Raw genomic sequence first — 27,462 nt, 5'->3', positions numbered from 1 at the left:
ATGACATCTGTACGTAAGACATGTCAGGCGAGGAGATGCTTGCACTTGACACTGGTTTAATTGCCACCAGATTAAAGAATGGCATTTTACCGTTTGATCGCCGTTGGCCGTAGTTAGTGGTTTCTCCAGCACAGGCTCACATTTCGGAGATTTTGCCTAAAAAGTAGAACAGTCTATTATTAGTTGGCTTACAATTTCGTCAAGATGTGTCGGATTTTCTGGGATACTATTTTACTCATAACCGGTAAGTAGCCTCATTTTAATGCTACAAATAGGCTTATATTAACACATCCTATAACTCATCGATGATGTTGACAAAATGCCTATATGTGTCATGGGTGCCTGGTTATTTTATTGCTTCGTTTAGTAGCTTTATTTGTATATTAGGTTAATATTTATTGCAGTGCCCTCATACTGTTGTAACTTTGATATTTGGCCAAAATGAATATTGACTGTTCTTTCTTTTTAGTGTGATCTGTGGTGTGATTTTATAAATATCTGCAAACGGCCTATTTATAGTATTGATTGATTGAATACTTTATTAGAAGTTTGCAGAAAAAAGCACATGAAAGTTAAGTTCAATACAAGGTCAGCTAATAGGAATTTAAAAACCCAAGAAAGCCATTGGCTTGTTTTCATTGGGGTCCTTTGTACTCCATTCATTGTGACATTAAATGACAGACAGATACACTACTATGCAGAACATCATAAAAACTGTTTAGGAAAAAGAAAAACAAGAAATATATACAGTAGGTCGGTCTCATTCTATGTGGATTCTTGACCTTGATACTTTGAGTTGATGCTCCTGAAGGCCATTTGATTCATAATGAAAAAAAGATGGGCTGTTGGTGTTTGCTGACAGTAACCAAAGTCTTCCTATACTTATGTATTTGTCTTTTTCTTTTCAAAATCTTTCTATTCAGGTTTTAAGACAAAAGCCCAAGGGCGAGTATACAGAGTGGTGTCTTAAGTCACATACATTCTGAAGAGAATAAAAATAGAGATAAAATAATAACATGAGGTAATGTAACCAATATTATATAAAGGACACATATAGGTCAGACCAATCCAAAGTGTCAGTGACATCAGATATTAATTCTATCACAAAGATATAAAAAGGAAGGGGAAAAAAAAACTCATTCCCCTATCCCTCCCTCCCCCAATACTTGTGTATTTGTCGACTATAATAAACCTGGGGTTAATATGATGCAAGGAGCCTATTCCTGTGTTGTGTTTGTATTGTTCACTAAACAACCTGCTTTCTCCCGTCAGGTTCCCTCTTTACATTTGGAGCAGGGCAGGGGAATTCCATCGTTGACACAGGTTATGCCATCACTGCCACCTCTTCCATTACCACCAGTTCAACCAGTGTGCCTCCTTACACCTCAACGAGCACCTCGACAACTACCAGCACCACCACCAGCACCACTACCACCACCACCATCTCTACCACCCGTAAAAAAATCCCTCCAGTTAAAAGTAAGTCAGTGTTGCACAATGTAGCCTACTACTGTAAATGTAGATATTGCTTCAGGGGCATTAATAACAACACTGTAAAGAAGAGGAGCCCACAGAGCCATTGAATGCATTCAATAAAATCAAAGAAGCGTTATGGTCTTTTATCCTCTCTCACGACAGCCATATCCATATTGGAGAAGTGAGATTCTTAAGAATTAAAAGCGCTCTCTTTTGAAACATTTGAACACATCCCCAGAGCCACTAGACAGTGTGGCACATGCTGATAGTTGATCCTCTCGGCGTGCGGCACGGATAAGAAGCCGTATGTACTCGGCAAGCGGTTTCCACAAGCTGCAACAGCAATATTCAATCATCATTATCTCAAAGGCACCGTGCAAAAACCCAGAGATGGCCCTAATGGCTAATTTCCTTTTGAAAGTTATCCTCGTCTGACTGCCAAAATCACATGGAAAGAGAGAGACGGGTTGTTGGTTGGCAGATGCCTCGGGGGGGGGGGGGGAAACAGAGGGCTTTTACAGAGTCTAAAAGGAGACAATGCATGTAGGCTGGAATCCAGAAGCCCATTTACCGTTGGAATGAAGTGTGTGACAGCAGCTGTAATGCAGCTATCTGTCTGGCTTGCTCGTCCCCCCTTTCCCTCCCTGAATGCCACATTGTTACATTTGTTTTGGGGCGTCCAGGGAAACAAATGTGGACTTTTGTTTATTGGCCACGTAGGAATGTTTCTCACTGTACGGCTTATGCGTAAGGAAATTGCTATAATTATGCCTTGTTTTAGTTTAGACATTCTAGTGATGTCATTTTGCAGTGCTGGATAACGAGAAAGGAGAATCTTGCCCCTATGGTGGACACTAGAAGTTTGAATTGACCTCAAAAGAGCTCCAGTTTCTGCAGGGATGTGCTGTTCCTGAGTTCTATTGGGGGCTGGTGGTCTTTGCTATATTTCTGTGTCATTGAATACAACACTTTTCTGTCCCTCCCAGCGATAACGCCACACTAAGTGGTAACAAAAGGCTTCAGTTACACCCTGTTTGGTGGTGTGGGTGTCAGCTTTGGGTTTTAGTAAATGTTATTTCAGGCCTCCGGAGACTTGCACTATTTTTAGACATATGATGCTCACCTGTATTCTATGCTGTATCTACTTAATGCACCACGTTACGCTCATTCATTACAGTCATTCTGGGGTTTTCACAACCTCTCAAAATGCAGATTATAGGTGGTGACTTTACATAACAGCATTACGGCAAGTGCGGTTGGTCTGCTACTGTCGTCTTAATGCGTCATCTCTTACTTTACATTGTAATGTAAAAGTTGTGGTCTTCCAGAGAGAACACCACAATGCCGTGACAACATAAAAACAAATGCACTATACAGGACTAATCCTACCACTTTACTGTGCTCTGTCAGTTTGTTTGTTTGTTCAGCTGATGGTCTTATACTGAGCGACTTAGATTGTGTGGTAGTTGAACCTCTTTTACAAGGACCCTTTCCCGGGACACATGTTTACAGGGGTGATTGAACCTGTGCAATTTGCACAATACTGGTATGTCACAGTTTGTCTAACCTCAAAGCCATGGTCATATGCAGGTTTTGCCTGGATCATCACCAAGCTTTAGTACTTCATTGTACATCGCATGTTAAAATAGACGTAAGGTTGTAGATCTGATATTTTCGGCGAACGTTTGCCTATTTTCACCTAATGTTTAACTATTTCTGCCGAATGGTTGCTTATTATGACATGCCCAGAATAGGGATGCTAGGGTTCATGTGGTTGACTCCAATTTCATAAATTTTTGTTTCAATTAGTATTTTAGTACGCCAAGATGCAAGAGACCGGAAAACACTGTCATGGACTATTCAAACCTGTGGGTCTGTGAAAATTTCCACAATTTCTCTTGTTTTCACCTCACAGAATTTGTGGTTGCAGCGGTTCGCTCTCATTTTGATGACTGTCCAGACTCCCACAGCCACTTCTGTTTTCATGGCACATGTCGCTTCCTGATACAGGAGGAGACCCCTGCATGTGTGTAAGTGTTTAATTCACTAACTAATAACATGTAAACATTGACTCACTCACTCACTCACTTACTCACTGATGATTTCCAGGCATTGGAACTTTATAGCAAAGGAAGATATTGTAAAGATTAGCTGTCCACAGACATAATGACGGACACACGGACGGACGGACAGGGTGCAAAACATAGTCTCATTTCGGCCTGGCGGAGACAATTAACACTGCATTTCACTGTGTAGTCATTCAGCTGTGGAGGAGATTATAGCCTACTATGTGGTTGAGGAAATCTACAGGACCTCGTATAATGTTGTAATGTGTCAGTGTTGTACTGATGCTTAAGGCATAATAATAGGCGCTGGAACGTTTCTGGGGAGTCGGTCAGTCAGTTTTTTTTTGTTTTGTTCCAGGTTTCTTTATTGGTATTTTCTATTTTCACATACAGGTCAATAAGACAAAAGCATTCAAAAACATTGTATGTTACCCCTCCCACCCCCCCAAAGTTCCTGCTCCGAAAGAGCCACAACCCTGGTATCTTGTTGTACCATTGACACAAAAAGACAATACAAACAAATAAGACACAGTTGCAATGAAAGTTGAAAGAAAATGTAAAACAAAGATGAAAACAAGTCAAAGAAGTTAAGAATACACAGTAGAATATATATCATTAAAAGAACATTTTTAAATTAAAATACACAAACAATAATACAAAAACAAATACAGTGGGATCAGTTTTATGGGTCATTAATGTCAGCAGCATTCATCCTCTCTATAAATGTTAAAAAATGTTGCCAGATGCTGTAAAATTTCAGAGCACACCCCCTTGTGGAGTAGCAAATTTTCTCCAAAGTCAAGTGATGCATAATATCTGATTTGAAAGTTGGTGGGAATCTTTCTTTCCATTTAAGCAGTATCAGATGCCTAGCCAAAAGGGATTCAGTCAGGTTTAATGCATAGTCATCTACGTGGTTGTATGTATGACTGAGGGTAAGTTCAAGTCAAATGGCGTCAGTGTCTGGCAATGTTAATTGGTTTTCATTTGGAACTTATCAGGGTAATTATTCTTATTGAATATAATCTTAATCTGAAAGGTGCTCTGCTTCCTGTAATTTTCTGATGGTCAAAAATTGTGCAGTTTGTCATTCTTAGTGTCAGGGTGCCAATTTCAGGCAAAAGGCCAAATACAAATATAGATGCAAGTGGCCAAGCACAATTAAAGATGGGGGTTGTTGAGCTAACACAACTCATCATCTATGGGTATATTTGCACCAAAAAGCAGATCAGTGTCAAGTCTGGTGGCAAACGGACATTGCAGTCATGAGTTGTGGTCACTAATAGGGTTAGAACATTGGCTTACTGTGGCCAAACAATTTGGAGAATGAATTATTCAAGGGATAGGACACTTCCTGGGCCATAGATCTGCCTGCTCCCGTGTCATTGAGCAGTTACAGTCTGTGTGAAAATCCTGAAACTAATTCATAGCATTCAATCACTGGTGACAAACAGGAAATTGTAATAAAACTGGTAATTTTTATAAAATGAGCAGTGGCATTGCACCATATTGTATGGCAAAAGACGCCATGTCACGTGTTAACATGATTCAAATGTCAGAAGTGACTACTATGTGAAGGATGAAATTGTCTTCCGTGACTGCGATAACAATATAGACATTAATGTCTTGCCATTTCCCATCAGAACATGGAACGTATCTACAGTGAACACCTGTACATGCATGTCGCATTCTTTGACATGTCCGCTGAAGAATGTTGAAGTTCATTTTGTCTTACGCTATGGTGCAAATACATTGCCTCTCAAAAGCTACTATGGGTATCTGATAGGCCTATGGTATATTTTGTGATACTATAAACAAGTAAAAGTAAGGTAAAGGTACAAGTAATTTTATTTATAAAGCACCTTTCAATACAGTATACCCCACATCCTTCTCCAAGCCTGCTCTAATTGCTGACTGTGTGTGTGTGTGTATATATATGGTTGTGGCCTGCAAGCTTTTCTGAAAACATGTTGTATTTTGACCTCTTTTACTCACAGACGTGTGACATTTAAGATCACACTACGTTTCACTACTTTTAGTCTGCTAAAAAGGGGGATATAAGAGATGTTTGTTTTAAACTGATAGATACCCATGATAGTAATCATTGGAATAGAATGTTTGTTCAGTAACGGGGATCTCTCCAGCTCTTTTAGTAAACAGAAAATACATTTTCAGGTCGGGATACCAATTGTATCCAATCAGGCGAGGATACCAGTGATGAATGTCCTGTGTTCCTCTATGTGGCAGGTGTCACCAAGGCTTTGTTGGGATGAGGTGTGAACATGCGGACCTGCTTGCAGTAGTAGCAAATAATCACAGACCACATACACTTGCCACTGCACTGGTGCTATGTGTGATTGGTTGTGTGCTGGTGATACTATTCTGCACACTTTTACAGTAAGTAAAATGCATATCCATATGTTATCTTATGATACAGACAAATTAAGGCATACACATCCATTGTCTTCTATAATTACAGTAGGCCCATAATTAACTGAAGTATTAAGGATTATCTAACCAGTATATTTCCATATTCTGATGAGGAACATGAAGCAATAAACTTTTACAAGAGATACAACAAATATACATTTTATGTGTGATCATAATAGTCTTTATGTGTGATTTGTATGTAATAGTATGTCCTTGTTTGTATGAAGTGTTTTTATCTATTTTTATTTTTTTACTTTCTTAAATATTTGTTTGTTTTTATCTGTATGAAATATGGACCCCCTGTGTGTCTGGAATAAAGTTTGAATTGAATTATAAAAGATGATTTGATACTTAAAAACTATACTTTTCTAAGTTTGAATTTCTTTCTCTTCCAGTTGTTTGTGGAGGCAGGACTGTCACAGGCGGAGACATCTTCACTATGTCCCAGATAAGACCCGTAGCATGGAAAAGGGGAGAGCATCCTACTGCCCTTCTGAAAGTGGTAAAGTCTTTGTTCTGGTCTACTTGAGTCTAATTCACACTGTGTTGTATGACCATTCACTGAGAATAACTGACTTTCATTGTCTCCGCCAGGCCGAAAGGCATGGCGAGAGAGTATGTTTTCGCCCCTGTCCGTCCGTCCGTCCGTGTGTCCGTCCGTCCGTCCGTCCGTCCGTCCTGTCTGTGTGTTACCACCAAATCTCCGGCACCGTAGGCCCGGTCGCTGCGAAACTGTGCACACACACTCCCTGGATGCCAATTCAGAACCTCTGCCTCAAATTTTTCACATGGGCCTGTTATAGCGCCACCAGGAGGCCGATTTGTGCAAAACCCATTTTTTCCCATTACTCCTACAGTTTTTAACCAAACCTCATGCAAATCGGTACACAGTATCTCTATAGTCATGTGATCAACCCTGATCTGTCCGATTTCCCATATTCCATCCTCATTGGCTAAGGTTACCATCCAAAGTTTGCAGGATTGGTCCGTTTTGAACAAACTGCTTCAAATCATGAACGCAGCTTGCCATTTGCATAAAATTGCACACGCACATTCCCACTAGGCCGAGGAAGAAATGGCACTTAAAACTTTTCACATCAGCCTCATGGTGGCGCTATAACAGGCCGATTTGCATTTTTAACTATAACTGCACCGATCTGCGTGAAACTTTGCACGCCTACTCCCTAGAGGCCAAGGAAAAACATCTGCACTGCATTTTTCACATCTGCTTTTTACAGCGCCACCAGGAGGCCGACTTATGTCAAATACATTTTTGGATATTAATCCTTCAGATTTTATCCAAACATCACACAAATCGGTACACAGTATCTCTATAGTCATGTGATCAAGACGCATCTGTCCGATATTTCATATTCCATCCTGATTGACTAAGGTTGACTTCCAAAGTTTGCAGGATTGGTCCGTTTTGAACAAAATGTATGAAATCATGAACGCGGCGTGCGATTTCCGTGAAAACGCACGCACATTCCCACTAGGCCGAGGAAGAAATGCCACCCTTTTCACATTGGCCTATTATAGCGCCACCAGGAGGCCACAATAACTTACCTGACCTGGCGGAGACCTGTGCTCCGAGGAGCACTTTTTCTAGTTTTCAGTATGTTTTTGTCTCACCCCTTGGGTCAGCAAGACCTAGACATACATTTTCTGTGTATAACCAGATCTCACTCACTCACTCACTCACTCACTCACTCACACAGCTACTATACTGTAGTTTTGTGTTGACGAGTCATAGATGACCTGCTTGTTTTGATAGCCAGTTTAAGCAAATGGGATAGATTTCTGGTCACAATTAAGACATCCTATACTGTATATAGACTACCTTTCTTCCTGTGGGAATCTAGTTTAGTCATAAAAATAGGATACGCAGTTCTCATAGATATCTTTAAAATGGAATGCAGGTATTCTTGTTTATTGTATAATTTGAATGATAATTTTCCATTATACAATGACGATTATTTTACACAACTGTTTTTGTGTTTTGTAACTTTCAGTGGTTTGAGACGACAAATATTTGGAACAGGTGGCATGTTTGCATCATGGACCAGTCCTTCTCAAATCCTTCTGGACGGCAGCAAAGATTTTATTCTGATATTTGGATCATGCAGAGCTGGCCAAAAGCATTGACGTGGTGGTTGTAAGTTAACCATGGCCAAGGTAGGCCTGTCCGTCAAATGACATTTTTACACCGAAATTTGAACTCCCAGAAACTAGGAACACTATTACTGAACTAGTTTCTCCGTGGAAATAGAAGAAGACCTGCTTTGAGCACAGACTCTTCCGAGCTACGTGGAATAACTTAAGCCTCTGTCGGATCCTCTCCTAAACGGGAGGGCTCAGTGAGTCATAGTGACTATTTATGGCTGGCAAAGAGAACAGGAGAGATGAACATCTAGAAGAATGTTAAGCATCTCACACAGATGTTCATACAGAATTGAAATTATTTATTTTGGAATGTGAGATAACATGTTTGATTTACTTGAGTCAAAGGTATATAATCTTTCCATTTTTGTCTTTTAAATATCTTTTCACTTTTACAGAACTGTATAAGCACTGAAGTGATTTTTACAGGAAGATTTGGTGGGGCAAATGATTGCTTTGAAAGAGTTTTAGTGTCTTGTTTTTAATCAAGGGAGATTACCGTAGTTCACTTCACCTGACAAAATGTGGAAATGGTTAACTGACTGACTTCTAACCGTTATGGATTATGACCCATTCATATGCTTGGGCTTTCCCATCAACAAATACTACTATGCCATATCTAAGTGAAATGAAGACATGTAATGAGGGTTGGTACATTTACATGTCAAAAAGGTTGGTAAAGATCATTCAGAGATGACTTTCAAATCCTTTAGTTAGTCAAGCAATTAGGCAGTTTTTTGCCATTCTTTAAAATTCCTACACAGTACTTGAACAAGACTTCCCTTGCCTCAGAGCTGAAAGCCATTTAATTTGTGTCACTGCATCTTGGATGTCAACACAAAATGTTTTCCTTTTTATAAACGTTTTTGTAGCTATTGTAATTTTGTAACTGCAATTCTCTAAAGGCTTGGTCAATTTTCATACATCTGCTCTTATTATGTATTATGTTATTATGTTAGATTGGAATGACCAATGATGTATTTTTTTCACAACCCGTACACACAAACCTACTGTATGCATGCATACTCTTAAATCACTGCTTGTATTGTTAAGGAATAGCTATATTTGAATTGTTACACTCTACACTATTTGGCACAAAGCAATGCTTTTAGTATACAAGAGTAGTTGTTGTAGAGAATTGTCTAAAGATATAAAATGAATCAGCAATTAGTAGAGGAGAAAGAAGCCTCTGATGTCTAAAACTATTGCAAGTCTTATTAAAAAAAGAATTGGTGAGGGAATACAAAGTAATGGCAAGGAATATAAATTCATAAGTAAGTGTGTGTGTGTGTGTGTGTGTGTGTGTGTGTGTGTGTGTGTGCGTGCGCGGCTATGCACACGTTCTGTCTTTGTAGTAAGAAAGAGCAAGATGGTGTGGGTGAGTAGAGACGGAGCATATTTGTGAAAAAAGTCCAAAATGGGGAGAGAGTTATGAATGGGTAACTGTTATGTTCTGAATGTTATGTTATTTACATGCCAAAAGATGGTGTCCTAAAGGGATACACATGTTGTTTTTGTTTACAGTATCTAGTTATGACACTGGCACTTCCTACTGTGTTGGATTATTGATGTGCAGTTGAAATATTCAAAACCAAACTGGAACTGTTTAATATACTGTATAAACATTATGTACAATGTCATCTGGAAAAGAAAAGGCAAGTCAATGAGAGCCACAACAGTGAGCGTCTGCAATGAATCTCACTGATGAGGTTCACATTGTTTTACCATACTTGGCCAGATTCAAATATCCATTGTTTTCAATATAGGAAGGCTTCCAATTCCTGTATTGTTTTCCAATGAAGATTTAACTATGCAAATGTTTGTCTGAATATTTATTTTTACTGGTTGCTTTTTTATGGGCCCATGCAGATTTTATTGTTACTGCCCATTCTGAAGACATGCACAATTTGCACATTTTTCTAGCCATAGTGATATCTTATATCACTTCTGATATTCACATATTCAGTTAACCCAGATTTTTTTTTTCTTCCTGAGACTGTCCATCTATTTTTCTCTTCCACTGAATATTGAAGTAAGACATAAGACCTAAACATAACACTCTGATCCTCAGGCTACCACTAAAGAAAGAGCCCATCTCTTAAGTGCATTTATCAGCCCAGATTTTATGATTTTACAGGCCAGTTTTGAAAGAAACCAGTGATTCACATCTTTTAATGGACGGTGTCGGGGCATTCCACATTTTGGTGGCAGAGTAGTAGAATCAGAATGTCCCCATGTTTGTTCTATATTTGGGTAGTAAGTAGTAAAAAAAGGTCTGTTAAAAGTTACATGTTTTGTTCTACAACTACATTACGCCCATAAATATCACCATTACTTTTTACGCTATTAAGTGCATTTTTACCTCGTTAATTATGTGTTCAAAACACCCCAAATAATTTTAGATTGTTGGAGCTTATCTTGTTGAACAAAACAAGTGAATAGCATAAGTCTTTTGCTGCAGAACTTATTTTCTTCGTGTGAAATCGTAATGCAAAAATTCCTCTGTAAATATTCTGTTGCATCCCTGTTTTTGTTTTTTCTTAATTTTTCCAGGGTGACGGTAACTTCCGGGTTCCCCTAAAAGGTGTCATCCCTGTGGCACTCTTATCTGTGAGATCAAAAACCTTACGTGATCATTTGAAAACATGGCTACTTAAAACTGATCCACATTCAGTTTATTTAGATGTATTTATTCTATTTCTCCTGCTCCTCCTTTTCTGATCGCTTCGTGAAGACCTTCGTTTTGTTTCCCAATCCCATTATGTTGGCAATTGGATTTCTGTGGAGCTCTTCAGAGCCGTCTGGCTGAGCTACTAAAGCCAGCTTTAAATTAAGCAGCTCTTCTGTGAGCTTCCCTCAAGACATACACTAAGCTTTAGTATGTAAAGGAGAGCATACTGTAGGAAACGCATTCACATGAGCAGAACATAAGGAAACGGATAGGCGAAATTGACACCAAGACTTGCTATAAGTGTTGGACCCTTATATGGTGGGTCCATATTACGCTAAACATACAAAATACTCTGTTTTCTTAGAGTATCATTTATAGTCGGACTATGGGGATTCCCAATCTTTACATCCATTTTGGACCAGTCTCAATCCCTATTCCCCATAATGGGCTGGGAGGCTTGCTTGCTTTGAACTGTTCTTGCTTGCTTTGAACTGTTCTTGCTTGCTTTGAACTGTTCTTGCTGGCTTTGAACTGATCCTTCTGATCCCTGACCAACTCTCCCAGTATCTGTCAATGAATGACCAGATGGTTTGAAATAAGAGTATTTAGGTATTTTAACAATCCTGCCCACTTCTCCTCTTCTTACCCATAATGCCACTATACTGAAATGTATCCGTACTCCATGCCCTAAAATTCTTTCCATTTACAGTAAGTAGGCCACTTTATTTTGAACCATGGAGTCCCATTTCCTATTGATCTTACATTCATTTACAGCCGAGTTGTTTTCTTCTAGGCCCAAGAATGAATGGTTATATTTAATCAATGAACATCCAAAGTTTTTACGAGGTACACAGTGTAAGGATTCTCACACTGACCTAGTGTTTTAAGTGTGGCCCAAATCATGTTTTCTGGACATATTCTCAAAGGAAAATGACTTATACTGTGAATAGATAGGCCATCGATTCAAAGGTACCAGTTACAGTACTACGTACACTTTTGTGATTGGTACCACTTTTACACATGACCCTGGGCTTGGTGAGGTTTATTGAACACTTTTTTTGAAAACTTGCAGACAGATGTCTACCAGTTATGTCCAATATGTCCCTGCTGAGCAGAGTTATTGGGTAACCTGACCAATTCCTTACAACAGTGGTTCTCAAAGTGGGGTGCGGGGACCCTCAGGGTTCCATGAGGGGGTTTCAGGGGGTCACTAGCTAAATTACTTAATATAGCATCACAATCAGTGACCAATTTAACCTCTATCTACGCGATGTTGACACATTGTGAGCTTGTAGATCGGCTATTTTTTAAAGATCTTGAAAGAAAATGACATTTTGAATAATATATATATTTTTTAACACTAATCATCTTTTCTGGGGGTCCCTGGCACAATTTCTTTTCAGATGGGGTTCCCCGGCCCCCAATTGCAGGTCCTTGGCATGGAAAAGTTTGAGAACCAGCCTTACAACAGTCAAATTTGGTTTTACCCAATAGTCAAATAGTCAAATCATGCAGCCATGTTAATTTGTGTCCTAATTTAATGCGGTGTGGTAGTTCCCAGCCCAGGCTTCATTCCCTCAATGTAACTAATTAAATTACTTTATACTATTAGTTAACTACCATACCATGTAGACTTTGAAAATAGGGCTTAAGTGGTCAAGTTAAACAGCAAAAACCACAGACTCAAATTGCATGGGTACTTTACTTTGTTTATTTAGACGGGACACCGTATATTATTGAACAATGCATATCTATGTAATGTAAATACACCGGGACTTAGCAATGACGCAGTCCCCACAAAAAAAGAAACGCATAAAAACGAGCAACAATAGAATACATTATATTACACAAGGAAAACATGTAGTTGGCCTGCGCTGTACTTCACCGTCCCCACTCCCCAGTGACAATCCCACTAACTAACAGTCCTCTTAATGAATTCCCTCAAGGGAGGCGGGCACAGACCATGAAAGGTCTTTTATTTGACGCAAACCTGTTTGAAAACATTAAAATTGGCCCAAACAGCTGGCGTAGCGGTCCGGGCACCTAGGCTGCAGCCTGACAGCGGGTTCGAATCCCGATCCCTGCGTGTCACTCCCCATCTCTCTCCCCATTTCCTGTCAGTCTACTGTATTCTATCAATAAACGCAGAAAAAGTCCAAATGTATTAAAAAAAAGCTAAAATAAGCCATTAAAATGTTCAAATTATCAAAACTCTATTGACTATTTCTGAAGGATATTGCAGTGGTGATATGAGTGAGGTTTCCTGTCAAATACCTTAAGGTAAAGCTGTTCTATGGGTTTTAAGAATCATCATCACACCAGGAAAAGACCAGTTTGTGAAGCACTATCTATGTGGGATAACATCATACTAAATGAGATCTAGCACTAATTGTCAGGAATTTGATTTGATACATTTGATTGTGTTCATGACTTTCTGCACGTTTTTTTAAAAGTTAGTGTTTAGTCTAAAATGACTCTGAGGTACTCATTGAACTCTGTCACAAGTTCAAAAACACATTTGATGACTTCAACGCAACTGGTCTTTTGGAGAATCATACGCACAGTTCTTTTTGTGTTCAAGAGTAGACAGGACTCTAGAAGCCAGTCTTGCACACTGGTCAAAACGGACGTTGAAACCATTGACGCCTCTGCATAGGTTTCGCCATGGAAAAGGATAACCGCATCATCTGAATACATCTGGACATGTACACTGTTACACACATCGTGTAGATAGATCGTTTATATATAGTGAGAACAGAATTGTCCCTAGTATTGATCCCTGGGGGAACGGCAACCAAACATGTGAGGTTGGGAGATTTAACATTGTTTACACATACACTGGTAGATAAGTACGATCTTTGGACAGAAGGACCTGGTGACTGACGGAATCAAATGCTTTTTTCAAACACCACCATTGCTCAGGAACCTCTGTCCAAAAAACACTTCACCCTTTCAGTGAATAAACAGTTAGCCGACTCGGTGGAGTGGAAGGCACGAAACCCAAACTGCATAGGATGCCTTGGGGTGCGGCCTTTGTCTAGGTGTTAGATGATCGACTTTACCATCCACTTTTCTGCTACCTTATCTGGTAGGATATCTATGGGCCTGCAATTTGACATGTCAGTTTTGGTGCCAGATTCAAAGGTTGGTGTTACCATACCATGGCAACCTTCCACAGATGGACAAATTAACCAGATGTGTAATTGGTGCCGCTAAAATTTGTTTTTAAAAAGGTATCAAACCCATAAGCGTCCTTGGCTTTGTCAGAAAGTTAGTTCAGTTCTGACAGTTTTACTTTTTATGCAGTATTTATTTTGCCAGCCAAACCGACAAACTGAAAATGTAACAGGTGTTAGTTTTTGATGTCATAGTTATGTTAGTAGTGAAGCATCTCATAATTTAAAGGTCATTTGTGATGTGTGGAGTCATGGATACAAGTCACCAATTAACTTATTTATTCTTAGACAGGACAGTGCCACCTGGGCTATCTCTTGCATGGCAAAATTAACTAAATGGGCAGCATCACATCACTAAAAACAAAATCACTTTTGTTGGATACAACTCATACGAGCACTTTATGGTGGCCAGAAACTGGCCACCCAGACAGGAACTGTGATCATAGCGTTAACCCTAACCCATCACTGGAGACTAGCTGTTGTCAAAAAGCAAGTGTGAGACTGAGCTTGTGTGAACAATTTTCACTTCAAAAAAATTATAATTTTCATTTATCGTGATCAAGGCACGTTTGAAATAATTGTGTATTGATTTGAAGTCATATCACAGAGCCCTATTTGATCCTGTTCCTCCCTGCTCAACAGGCAACCAATCAGTAGGAGTTGATAGGGCAGCGACAAGGACATAATCCCTGCCTCCTCTCTCCTGTGATCACTGACCCAGGCCTCTGCCAACCAGACAACCCCATTTTCCTGTTTTTGTTATTAGTTTTAACTAAGGGGTAATTAGCTTAATCTATTCAACCACTTGAACCCTATACAGAATACTTAGTTGACCAGGGTCCCTAGGGCTCTGCACTTGGTCTGCTCTTTTCCCCCCCTCTACACCAAGTCTTTTGGCCGAAAATAGCTGATCTACAAGCTCACAATGCAATGCGTTGAGCTTGTAGGTCTGCTATTTTCGTCAAATGTTCACAACAGATAGGGACACTAGGATTCATGTGATTAAAAATATTAATCAAACACAAAATATTGTCATATATTTCCTCTTGCCAAATGGTGAAAAAAGTGTTTTGCTTTACCACACACAGCTAAAATAGCTACAGTATATACTTTTTTGCTCCCAAATAATTTGAAGAATGAAGGTTGACAGAAGAATCTAAATAATATCAAAATATCAAAATAACATATAGTTCATTCAGGAAATAACATGTTCTTTGCAATACGAGTAAGTGATTGCACACTCAAGTCTATGAAACCTTTGCATCAGTCCAGCTGTTGAAGTCTTGATGGCAGCTCGTCTAGGGAGCTGAGTCGATGCTGCAGGGGAACATCTGGGTGGTGATGCTTGTCTTGTCTGTCTAATAGGTACCCATGGAGGCCTAGAGACCGAGAGGTGAGGTAGTCATAGACATAGTGGTCACCGACATGAGCTACATGAGCCGCCGGTGAGCCACACTGCTGTAGTGCCTGGTCAAAGATTGCCGGGTTGGGTTTGGCAACGCCTGCTTTGTCGGACGTTATTATAAAGCTGAAGTGAGACAGCAGGCCACAGGACCGTAAGATTCCTTCAAGGCGGTTATCAAAATTGGACACTACACCCTGTTTCAGTCCAAGAGATGAGCATCTCTCTAGAGCCTTCTTGGAGTCTGGAAATACCTAGGAAAACAAAACATGCTTTACATCTTCAGTCATGATGGCCCATGGCACTGATCAATGTCTGAAACAATGTACTGTATTAAAACGATAATGCCTGACATCCTTATTATTATTAACCCATTGAGACCTGAAGCCGATTCTACACGTCTCCTAAATCTCAACAGTTTTCTGAAAAACGTATGTTTCTATATCAGTGGTGCTCAATCTTTTTCATGTCAAGGACCCCCAAAATTATATGTATTTGGCCGCAGACCCCCATCAAAATATGTTGTTCCAGGGACCCCCCCAGAAGCAAAGATTTGAGTTAAAAATGTTCGCTTTAGAAATATATATATTCAAAGATTTGCACACATTTTCACGATTTTTCAAAAATAGCAGATCTACAAGCTCGTAGCGCGGCACTCAGTGCCGCGCTATGAGCTTGTATATCTGCTATTTTTGAATAGCCCAAAGTGTAAAATAATGCTTTTTAGCTTAAATCTAAAAATGACACAGTTCCAGGTCTTAATGGGTTAAAGCAGAGCTTTTTCTCTTGATTGTTGGACAATGATCTGCTTCAGTAAGGGACTGACGCCACAGTATTCATGCTTTATGTCTGGTGTGATTTTCTGTTTCTACTTTTTTCGATTCACTTACAGTGTATGACTGTGATGATAATGTGTGATTTACCTCCCAGTTCTCTCCGTCTGAGAAGTTATTGTAAAGGTTGTGAGACATTGTGTTCAGCAAGGCTGCATCCTGCACGCTGCACCGAGAGAAGGTGTCCTGCACCACTCTCATCCACCACACATGACCATTCAGGCCCTGACTGATGCCATAGTTGGGGTATTGGCTGGAATAGTGGCGATAGGCCTGTCGGAAGGCAGCCTCAACCTCCACGGGATCGAGGCTCAAACCCATCCTCTTCGCCTCGTTACAGTACTGCTCTCCCACAGATTTGCGCACTTTCAACAGGGTGTCTTTCACGTCCCATAGCACCCACTGCAGAAGACCCCGCCGCATGGCACCTGCATGGACAAAATAAACAAGACAAAAATGGAAATATTACCGTGAATTTGTCAAAGCAACAATGAAAAAATATTAACAAATCTATCATACATTTTTTAATCAAGAAAGTGCACCAGAACACCATGGCGGCCCCCCATCCGCTATGCTCAATGGATGGGTGGTGCCATCTTGTGAGGTTACGCCGCTATTACTTCCATGGTGTGACATTATGTGCTCTTTCTGGATATGGAGCAATTTACAATATTACAAACTTAATAATAATAAACTTTATTTGTAGCACCTTTCATGACATGAAATGCATTACAACTGCAACTAATTTAACAATAAAGCAAAAAAGAAAAGCAAAAGCATAAAACATTAAAATAATAGCTAAAGGCAGTGAGTCAGGTAATACAGTTAAGTTACAAATATGCCCTCGACCAACCAAGCCATAACCCTAGCTGTAGTATACAACCCTCGTAGACGTATTTATGATTCTGACGTCTTCAATCTACGAGAGTTGTAGGGTTCACGCCCCATGGAGACCTGGACTTTCTGCACTATGCCCCGTAGACACTCCAAACATGTACAAATGTGAAAATAAAGGTGCTTAACCCCAAGCCCCAAATGTTAACTGGCTCTACGGGGTAGTAGTTTAATGTAATAATCCATATCTTTCAATAAAGAAGTGTTTTAATGCCGTCTGTGGCCGATTCTGTCGGAAGTTCCCGATGGGCGGTAATGACGGGTAGTGACGGGGCGCATCCGGTGGAACCCAATAATTACACTAAATGTAAACAGGAAGTAAACGAGGGTGAAAAAATGGCGTTCGGCCACAGACGGCATTAAAACACTTCTTCATTGAAAGATATGGATTATTACATTAAACTACTACCCCGTAGAGACAGTTAACATTTGGGGCTTGTGGTTAAGCACCTTTATTTTCACATTTGTACATGTTTGGAGTGTCTACGGGGCATAGTGCAGAAAGTCCAGGTCTCCATGGGGCGTGAACCCTACAACTCTCGTAGATTGAAGACGTCAGAATCATAAATACGTCTACGAGGGTTGTAGTATACTACAGCTACCATAACCCCATGCTATCTTGACAACTCCATTCCAGAAAGGAGGGTTGGTTGTCTTGTCCCCAATGGGAAGGCAAGTAAGGTAAGGTAGCCTACATTCTAGCCTTGAACCTGGACTGACTGTCAGATTTGTCTTTAACGATTCTGACAAAATGTCAGGATCGATAAAGACATATCTTTCCGGGGGGAATGCACTTCCAAATGTCAACAATGATTTAAAAAAAAAAAGTCAATAGAAAAAAAATCCATTTACCAGATCTGTAGGGGGCGCAGTGGAGTAATAAACATTTTTCCATCCGGTGTAATATTTTATTTTCTGGTCAAAAAGTGTATTTTAGACGTGAGGTGGGGGGCTCAGAGTGTTCCCACTAAGGAGAGTAGGCTTTCAACATCTTAAAAACCGTCTTTGTTTTGGTGAGTAGCGAAGGTGTATCTTTTCTTTTTACTAAAGTCGAGAGGCCGCGCTACCGGGGATATGCGGGCAAGACCGGGACAGTTCCATAGCGTTAAGGAGAACTCCTTCTAACGCTATGGACCAGAGCTAGTCTACAACAATGATCAAGGATACGCACATATTACAGTATACACTGACCTGACGCCCTGTCTTTCCGTGGTTCACACACGTTCGTTGAATACTTTCAAATGTTCAGTCAGCAAAAGATCGTCATTCATTCCCATTTCAATAGAACAAGTCAAACGACAACATTCTGCAGGTTAACTTAGAAGGATCTCTCACTCTCTCAACACTACATGCACACACCATAGAGTTAAAAATAATAGAGAGGGCACCGGATATCGCCTCTCATCCACTTGCATTGAGTTGCTCAGCCAGCGCATGGGCCCAATTGAACCCTTCTTCCGGGTTGGAAACGTATTGGAAAATGTGATGGGCGCGGCCTATTTGGGTCCTCAGTGACGTCACTGGAGCCCCATGGGCTCGTTCACATACATTGGCCACACCTGCAATACCTCAAATGGCCAGCATGTCCATTTGGCTTCAATGAAACCACTGGGTTCTGGGGGCTTGGCACACACACACACACTGCTGTGACCTCTGAGAAAGTGACAGGTTCACATCCTTCTGTTGACTGTCCAGCAAAGCAGCAAACACATATATAAACACTCGTAAGATTGGCTTTTTGTAGCGGCCTCACTCGCTCGTTATAGTTCAGAGTTTAGTTAGTTATTATTAATATTAAAAAAAAAACACTGCGGTGAGCTTCTATGCTAAAAAAATAAAGAAGCTAACAGCTCCACTCCAGCAGGGGGCAGTAGTGGGGCAAGATGTGCCAGTAGTACATATGGTAGGGTCACGCATGCGCACACACATACACGTTTCCACCGGTTAGATGAAAACATGAGCATAGAGGACTGACTGACTTTCTGTTTGATATAAACCTTCATTTGTATGTTTAATATATTGCTGAATAAGTGAACAATAGGCACGGTGGTGTGTGTATATATAGGTGTCTAACACAATGGCAACGCCAGCCGTCCGAGTGTTCCGTCGGTTGGAGGGTTTGTTCTCGGTGTTTAAACCGCCTGGTGTTCACTGGAGCCTGCTCAGAGACACTGTGGAGACTAACCTACTGAAAGGTGAGACTTTTAATCCATAACAACATGTATGATGATGGAGCTGTAGGGTTCACCCCCCATGGAGACAGGGACGTTCTGCACTATACCCCGTAGACACTCCAAACATGTACAAAATTGTGAAAATAAAGGTGCCTATCCCCACGCCCCAAATGTTAACTGTCTCTACGGGGTAGTAGTTTAATGTAATAATCCATATCTTTCAATAAAGAAGTGTTTTAATGCCGTCTGTGGCCGATTCTGTCGGAAGTTCCCAATGGGCGGTAGTGACGGGCAGTGACGGGGCGCATCCGGTGAAACCCGGAATTACACTAAACGTAAACGGGAAGTAAACGAGGGTGAAAAAATGGCTTTCGGCCACAGACGGCATTAAAACACTTCTTTATTGAAAGATATGGATTATTACATTAAACTACTACCCCGTAGAGACAGTTAACATTTGGGACTTAGGGGTAAGCACCTTTATTTTCATTTTGTACATGTTTGGAGTGTCTACGGGGCATAGTGCAGAAAGTCCCTGTGTCCATGGGGCGTGAACCCTACAACTCTCGTAGATTGAAAACGTCAGAATCATAAATACGTCTACGAGAGTTGTATTCTACAGCTAGTCTCGATCCATCAAATAAACTTTTGTATAGCACCTTGCTTTGATACAAAACATGCAGCTCAAATTGCTTTACATTAAGATCAAACGAATAACAAAAAACAAAACAAAACGGTTCAAGGAAGCGAACAGGGAAACTAAAGTGCTTGTTTGTATTAAAAGCAGTGGTTCTCAATCTGTGGGTCCCCCACATGATTTTGGGGGGGTCCCCAGACAGTGAAGTGACAAGTTAATGACTTTTAAGACCTTTTTAATACCTAGAAAGAAAAAGACCATTGGATCAAAAGTAATCAAACTATTCTAGGCCTATAAAAACTTGTCAATTGGCCAAATTGTCAAATAATATAAGAGGCAAACATTTTGAGAATAGCCAATGTACAAGCTCACAACGCCTCGCAATGTGAAGCGTTGTGAGCTTGTAGATCTGCTATTTTCACAAAATCTGTGGTACCGAGTCAAACTAAATGTAATGCCTCAACTCCTACATTCCAAGTGCTGGTCAGGCTGGGGGGTCCCAGTTCAAATATGATTATTTGTGGGGGTCATCATGGCCTGAAAAGGTTGAGAACCACTGACTTAAAGCACTTAAGAAACCTAAATGGAAAATAAAATGGAGACACATTTTGCTGTAGAAATGCTAGGTTTTTAAAATGTTGTTTAAGTCTTAACTTACAAAAAGAAAGTCCTCAATCAATGACACGTTGTTGTGTTCGCAGGTGTTAATTCGGCCCCCTCCCCGCCTTCTCCACAACTGGTCAAGTTCTTGCCAGAACCACGTGATGCTGAGAACACATCCAATGAACTCACCATCTCTGTGGCCTCTGTGCCTGCACTGGCCAAACACCCCTTAGGTACGTTATACTAATATAACCACTTAAACCCCATATGGTTCAGGGTCCCTCAGGGCTCTATACTAGTGTATTTTCTGTTAATTGTGGGGAAAGCTTTCGCTGAAAATAGCCAATCGACAAGCTCACAACGCGACGCAATGCGTCGCGTTGTGAGCTTGTCGCTCTGCTATTTTCAGCGAAAGCTTTCCCCACAATACGATGTCGGGGTTTAAGTGGTGTAATGACAAAGCACTGTGTCGGTGGTTTTGCATTTTATTTTCTTTCTTAGCAGCTTATTATTATTTTTTGGAACAAAGACGTTTATTTGCTTTTCTGCAGAGAAATTTCACATTGTACACTTATCTTTAAGCAAATAAACTAAAAGAAAAACACAAAAAGAAAAAGACAAAACAGAAAAACACAACAGAAAAGAAAAACAAACAATTCGGCAGACATACTAAGCAACAGATTAAATCAGATTTAACTATCAGGACATTCACTTGGAGATCAAATATAACTAGTTACAACACAAAGATTATCATGACACATACACGGTAACATAGGCTTTCATATAGGCAGATTAAAGTACCTTATAACTGGGGCACATCATCTGGAGCTTGGCAGTAATTTTTTCCATAGTATACATTTTCAATATCCTCAGCAGCTTATTATGAATTTACTTCTTTAGCATGAATCTAATTGGAATTAATATATTCTGAAACTCCAATTCACCTTTCTCTTCTCTGTTCTGCGTTGTCATAGATGTGGCATCATTGAACTTGTAAAACTGCACCACAGTAATTGAATGAATGTCAATGTATTAAAGATAGTGCCTCTCTGTTGCGTTGCAGTGAGTGGACCTGAATTCCAACATATCCAGGTTGGAGTAGGACATCGCCTGGATGTCTTCTCTTCTGGAGTACTTGGTAAGGTTTTACGGTTGGGAGTGAAACTATACTGTAAGCACAGACTTTGGGAGAGGTTTGGGCTGTGTAGTTACCTTCACAGAGGAGATTGTGTGCACATCTTCTACCTGTATTTAGGCCCAGGTGCTGGACATCAAGGAGAAGAAGGTAAAACATCCGCACACTGGTTTAAAGCTCCCAAAACTTGTTTTATTTAATGGCGCAACGTTTCGACCTTATAGGCCTTCGGTTTTGGGAACTTTAAAACAAGTGTGCCGATGTTTTTTTTACCTTCTTCTTGTGTAGTTACCTTGCCATGATGTATTGCAAATATTGGTGTGATGATATCTTCAATAGTTTCTGAACAGGTTATACTTTTATAATACAAAATATATTCCACACATAGTCTCGTCGTTGAGTTGACTAACTACACAACCCAAACCTCAACCAAAGTGTAATTTTGGTTTGCGGATAACTGTTCATTGTTGATAGACTGTATATAGATTTCATCCATATAGTTCACTGTCGAGAGAACATGCATTCATTTATTGATAAACTGTACATGTATACTTACATCTAGATAGTGATACTCAATGAAAAGTAGGGTAGGGAGGTTGGATTTTGCTGGTTGAGCGGTTAGGACCTGCTGCAGTGATGTTCCATTTAGGTCCAACCAGAAGAGTCTTGCCCCTGTGTGATTCTAAGAGGGGTTCTGACCTGTAGCTGTCATATTTACCCATTAAGTTCTGGAACGCATCTGTGTCACTTTAGATTTCTTTGGCTATTAAAAAATAGCAGATATACAAGCTCATAGCGTGGCACCGAGTGCCGCGCTATGAGCTTGTAGATCTGCTATTTTTGAAAAATCTTGAAAAAAAAATGTTTAAATTTTTTTCCCGAAAACTGTTAGGATTTAGATTTTTTTTAAAAAGAATGGCCTCAGGTCTTAAAGGGTTAAGTATAGACCAGTGGAAGCGGTAGGAAGTCTTGGATCTCAAGGTGTCGATACCTTGTAGGTGGAGGTGGACCCGATGAATTCATCCCCATGTTTGTGCCGAATCTGGTGTGAATGAGATCAGTGGAGCTCCCGCTGGGGACCCGTAAGGGTCCATTTGGACCACTGTGGGACTGGTGGTCCGCGTTCCTGGCATTGAGAACCAGTGAACTCCTAGATGACGTGAAAGCCTCTCTAACACAGACTGTATTGGTTCATATGTTCACTGTTAATACTGTACATATGTTCTTGTTTCAAATCTGTTTTATTGTGAAGCACAGGGTAGGATTATACATTTCTGTTCATATACATGGATTGCTTCCTTTTTTTTTACAAAAACAAACAGACATATACACAAAATACTGTACATATATTATTTTATATATTCATTGGCAATAGATGTATCTTTATTCATTTATTGTTGATAGACAGTGCATAGGCGATACATATATATTTATTGATAGAATACATTTATTAATTCATTCAGAGACCCGGTGCAGATATCTAGTGCCAGAAATCTAAGCTCATTATTATTTTATTCTATCGTATTGTTATTGTTTGTTCTTGACTCTTACTTTTACCTGTGACTCTCCTGTGTTTGATTCATTTCTTAACTCCTGTTGCTGTTAATGACACCTGCATTTCCCTCTGGGGATCAATAATAATAATAATATCTTATCTTCTCTTAGTTCTTGGAGTTGGAAACGGCAACAAGGCTCTGAATGAGCTCTACAAGTCTCGTGTCACAAGGGTAAGCATTAATGTCCACTGCCTTAAAAAAATACATAATAAACAATGTATATGAGACTGTTGCTTAGTTTTTTTAAATCAACGTTTAATTGTCATTTCAGGACTACACCCTGGAGGGTGAATTTGGGACTGCAACGGACAATTTCTGTCACACAGGTTGTGTCTGGGAGAGATCAACATACGGTGTGGTAGTTTTTACATTTGAAGCTTATCAAGAATATGTAAACCATATCATAAACACAGTTTTTTGGATAGATAAAATTCTGATATTTAAAAGGACCTGCAACAGAAAGTGGTATTTATAGATGATATAATAGCATTAATAAAAGACAATATTTTAATATTTTATTACTGGTATGCATTTATAGCATCCTCTTTGGTTTATCTTCATATGGGGTTCGAGTACATCTACCTATACGTTTGCCCCATAGTTACACTTTTGACATGAAGGACAAACAATACGTTAATCACCAGTGATGGACTAAAGCCCAGTCCACAGTCCACACCAATGCAACTAGTATAGACTAAAGCCCAGTCCACAGTCCACACCAATGCAACTAGTCGCAACCTGCAAGAAATTGCAGCGGTCTGTACTGACCAGTTGCAGACCGGTGCAATTTGGGGATAATGGTTGCAGTTGCAACTAGTTGCATTGCTGTGGACTGGGCTTAACTCACTGTGCTAATACTTTATAGTATAAAGTATTAGTATTATACTTTATAGTATAAAGTATTAGTGGTTCCCAAACCTTTTAGCTCGAGATCCAAAAGAGAAATTTGATGTCTCCCTCGCGATCCAAACTAGTGAAAGTAGCGGCTCTACAAGCTCACAACGCAACACGTTGTGAGCTTGTAGATCAGCTATTTTCACTTCATTTTTATTATATTATTATTTTAAAAGAATATTTATCATTTATTTATGGAATTGGTTTAGATTTTTTCATATGAAAATCTTTTGGAAGATGTTAGACTTTATCTTGTTAAATTATAATAAGAAATTGTTGTTGGAAACAAAAAAAGGGATATTTACCCGCGACCCATAAAAATTGGTCCATGACCCCAAAATGTGTCCTGTCCCAGTGAATGGCCGTGTTATAGCATTCACTGTACCTACCGTACCTTGATTCATTGATGTGTCCCAACAGGTCACATCACTCAGGACAAGCTGGAGAGAGTGTTGGCCATGTTGCAGGGAGCCAATCAAAAGGCCTTATTAATGTATGTCCACATAACATCACATTTCCATGGAACTTTAAAATAGGGCTGCAACAGTTAATCAAAGTAATCGATTATAAGAAATAAGTGATGGTCGATAATTTGATTTTAATTTAGATTAATAATCAATCCTTATTTGGGGCATGTTAATGGTGAAAATGATTTTTTTTTTAAATCATAAGATGTCAGAAAAAATCTGATCAACAAGCTTAAAACGCGCTATGCGTTGTGAGCTTATACATCTGCTATTTTCACTATTTTTGCATGACACCATTGTGTAACAAAGTAGAAATAGAAAGAAAGAAAATAATCGATTGTTGCAGCCTTACTTGGAAACACGTTGGTTCCTAATTTCCAGGTTTTCCTATTTGGAGTATAAAGCTGATGGATGTATAATGAACCCAACACACTCCAAAGTGAAATGTGTTATTACATAGTTTCCCCCCCCCCCCCTAACAGGTATTCGAATGTGGACATGCAGTCACAGGAGGCCTATGAAATGGCGGTGCAAGGCTCACTGGGTCCAGATGGGAAATCTGCCCCCATTTTAACAGGCCTGCGCTGCATACGGTTCCAACCACCCCACTTCACCTTGGGTAATTACCTTCAGTAAAGGCCATACATTCAAATGCTGTGGAGAAAAGTCACGAACCCAAGTCAAATTGTTGTCATAAGCAGTCCTTTTACTGTGCTGACCAATTCCCAACCTTCTTTAACATTATGCTCTCTTGTTCTTACAGAGGTCCAGTGCTTAAACGAAACACAGAAATACCTGTGCAAGATGGTGCACGAGATCGGATTAGAGCTTCGCAGCAACGCAGTGTGTAAGGGAGTACGGCGCACCCGAGATGGTCCCTTCACCCTTCAGGATGCATTGATCCGTCACAAATGGACTGCTCCAGATGTCATGCTTGCTATTAAACATCATCACTCCTCCAAAAAGCACAGAAGGCACTCCCAGGCCCAAATGGGCCCAAATACAGAACTGAACAACCGGCAAAACAGTCAACAAACTGAAATGCACGGTTGCGATAAATAAGTAAAGCAAACGGACATCCAGCACTCATGGGAGGGGGAAAAAAAATAATGCTTTTCACTTTTCTCTGACTGTGAAATTAAATGTGTGTCAGCGTGATGCTGATGATGGCGTCTAAAACTGTTTTTTTTCCTCCTTTAATCTATGAAGAATTTGAAACAATTCTGAAACTCTACTTTTCAGCTGTGATGTCTTTTCCTTCTACCTGTTCATACTCGGGGAAAAATCTCGGAGGAAACAAGTTAACAACACTACACACACTGACTACAAAACTGAAAAACGTTAATAAAAACAATATGCAAGTATAATCAATCAATTCTTCAGCGGTGGTCTCTTCATGTTGTAGTTTAGTAATGAATGGCTCAAGCTGCTCTCAGAGCCCCTTTTATGCCAGGTGAGTACAGGTGATGGCCCAGACCCTCACCCCTGGCACTCCTGGTACCCCATTTTTAACCACTTAGCTTTGGCTATTCAAAAATAGCAGATCTACAAGCTCATTGCTTGCATTGAGCTTGTAGATCTGCTATTTTTGAAAAATCTTGAAAATGTGTGCATATCTTTGAAATATAACATTTTTAAAGCGAACATTTTTAACTCAAATCTTTGCTTCTGGGGGTCCCTGGCACAAAACATTTTCAGATGGGGGTCCACGGCCAAATGTATATCAATTTAGAGGTCCTTGGGATGAAAAAGGTTGAAAACCACTGTTCTAAATGGCAGTGGTTCACAAACTTTTTAGCTCCGGAGTCTTGAGGCTTGGGTCCCGCCTCCCGGGGAGACATCAAATTTCTCTTTTGGGTCTTGAGTCCCAACTCAAGACCCAAAAGAGAAATTTGATGTCTCCCCGGGAGCCGGGGTCTTGACTCAAGACCCAAAAGAGAAATTTGATGTCTCCCCGCTGTCCCCGGAATCATACGAGGAAGTAAAATGTATAATAAGCAAGAAAGGAAACACGGCCGCAATAAATGGATCCAGGGAGAAAGTGTGTCAAAGTATTGTCGACAAATTAAATGCACAAGTCATCCAAAAATATATACAATTTATATACAAGTCCATAAATATATAATTAAGTTAGGCTTAAACATTGTGTATAGTGAATATTGGAATTATCGCCTACTAATCTACAATGCGATAGCCTATTATATGCGCCATGCATCCAACCAATGTCTGAGTCTGTGCTCAGGAATGTGTCAAAAACCAAAAAATCTCCATGAATTCAAGGCTTCAATGGAGTGTTTAATTGATAGAAAATAAGTCTTTTTTTGGGTGAACTATTATTTTAAGTGCTGAGGCCTGGGAGCGAACCTGGTATAGAAGGCTTGCCAGGCAGGCTCTCTAACCATTCAGCTATGGCCACATCATCAGCAGATACTCTAAGGCAGTTCTATTCTGTAACAGGAAAGGGGTTTCAGGGGAAACCAGCAAAGTGAGGAATAATATAATAAAAGTCTTGCTAATAAAGCGTCATGTTTCTCATTTTTTACAATGTATTTGATATTACCTTTATATTATTTAATAAATTATGCATTTCATCCTCTATATATTGTCCAGCAACCTTTATGATAAAGGCGAAAAAAGATAGTAGACCTGTGGGAGCCAGATTGCTCAAATGCTGAGGTTTCTGTGCTGGGATTCGATCCCATGATCTTGCGGTCTGAAGTCAAGAGCTATGTTTTATATATTTTGTTTAAGACTTACAGTAGGCTGCCTTGCCCCACTGGAATACAGTGACTGATATGAATTAATAATACACTGGACCATACGTAAAATGAAGAATACCTTGTGATGTCAGTGACATTTTATTACAAATGAAAATAAAAATAAGAAAC

At 39.9% G+C, this 27,462-nt stretch overlaps 3 protein-coding genes across 3 annotated transcripts; 2 read left to right on the top strand and 1 right to left on the bottom strand.

Annotated features, from left to right (window-relative positions):
• The first annotated feature begins 170 nt into the window (after positions 1–170).
• Positions 171–8,943, top strand: tgfa (transforming growth factor, alpha). Its single transcript, XM_080425192.1, has 6 exons — positions 171–244; positions 1,273–1,479; positions 3,392–3,506; positions 5,790–5,939; positions 6,368–6,474; positions 7,985–8,943. Exons 1-6 carry the CDS (start codon positions 205–207, stop codon positions 7,990–7,992), a joined length of 627 nt encoding a protein of 208 aa, XP_080281318.1. The 5' UTR covers positions 171–204; the 3' UTR covers positions 7,993–8,943.
• Positions 8,944–12,604: 3,661 nt separating this feature from the next.
• Positions 12,605–18,458, bottom strand: hdhd3 (haloacid dehalogenase-like hydrolase domain containing 3). The gene is made up of 3 exons (XM_080425191.1): positions 18,300–18,458; positions 16,305–16,642; positions 12,605–15,635 (listed from the first exon to the last, which is right to left on the bottom strand). Exons 2-3 carry the CDS (start codon positions 16,635–16,637, stop codon positions 15,243–15,245), a joined length of 726 nt encoding a protein of 241 aa, XP_080281317.1. The 5' UTR covers positions 16,638–16,642; positions 18,300–18,458; the 3' UTR covers positions 12,605–15,242.
• Positions 18,459–19,031: 573 nt separating this feature from the next.
• Positions 19,032–25,840, top strand: trub2 (TruB pseudouridine (psi) synthase family member 2). The gene is made up of 8 exons (XM_080425186.1): positions 19,032–19,303; positions 20,621–20,755; positions 21,586–21,660; positions 23,323–23,384; positions 23,485–23,566; positions 24,528–24,600; positions 25,057–25,193; positions 25,338–25,840. The coding sequence occupies exons 1-8, from the start codon at positions 19,186–19,188 to the stop codon at positions 25,634–25,636; spliced, it is 981 nt and encodes a 326-aa protein (XP_080281312.1). The 5' UTR covers positions 19,032–19,185; the 3' UTR covers positions 25,637–25,840.
• The last annotated feature ends 1,622 nt before the right edge of the window (positions 25,841–27,462 follow it).

Source organism: Gymnoscopelus braueri, assembly GCF_963280865.1.
Source record: "Gymnoscopelus braueri genome assembly, chromosome: 3".
NCBI lineage: Eukaryota > Metazoa > Chordata > Actinopteri > Myctophiformes > Myctophidae > Gymnoscopelus > Gymnoscopelus braueri.
Note: the sequence above shows the minus strand (reverse complement) of the source record. Positions and strands in the feature narration are given on the sequence as shown.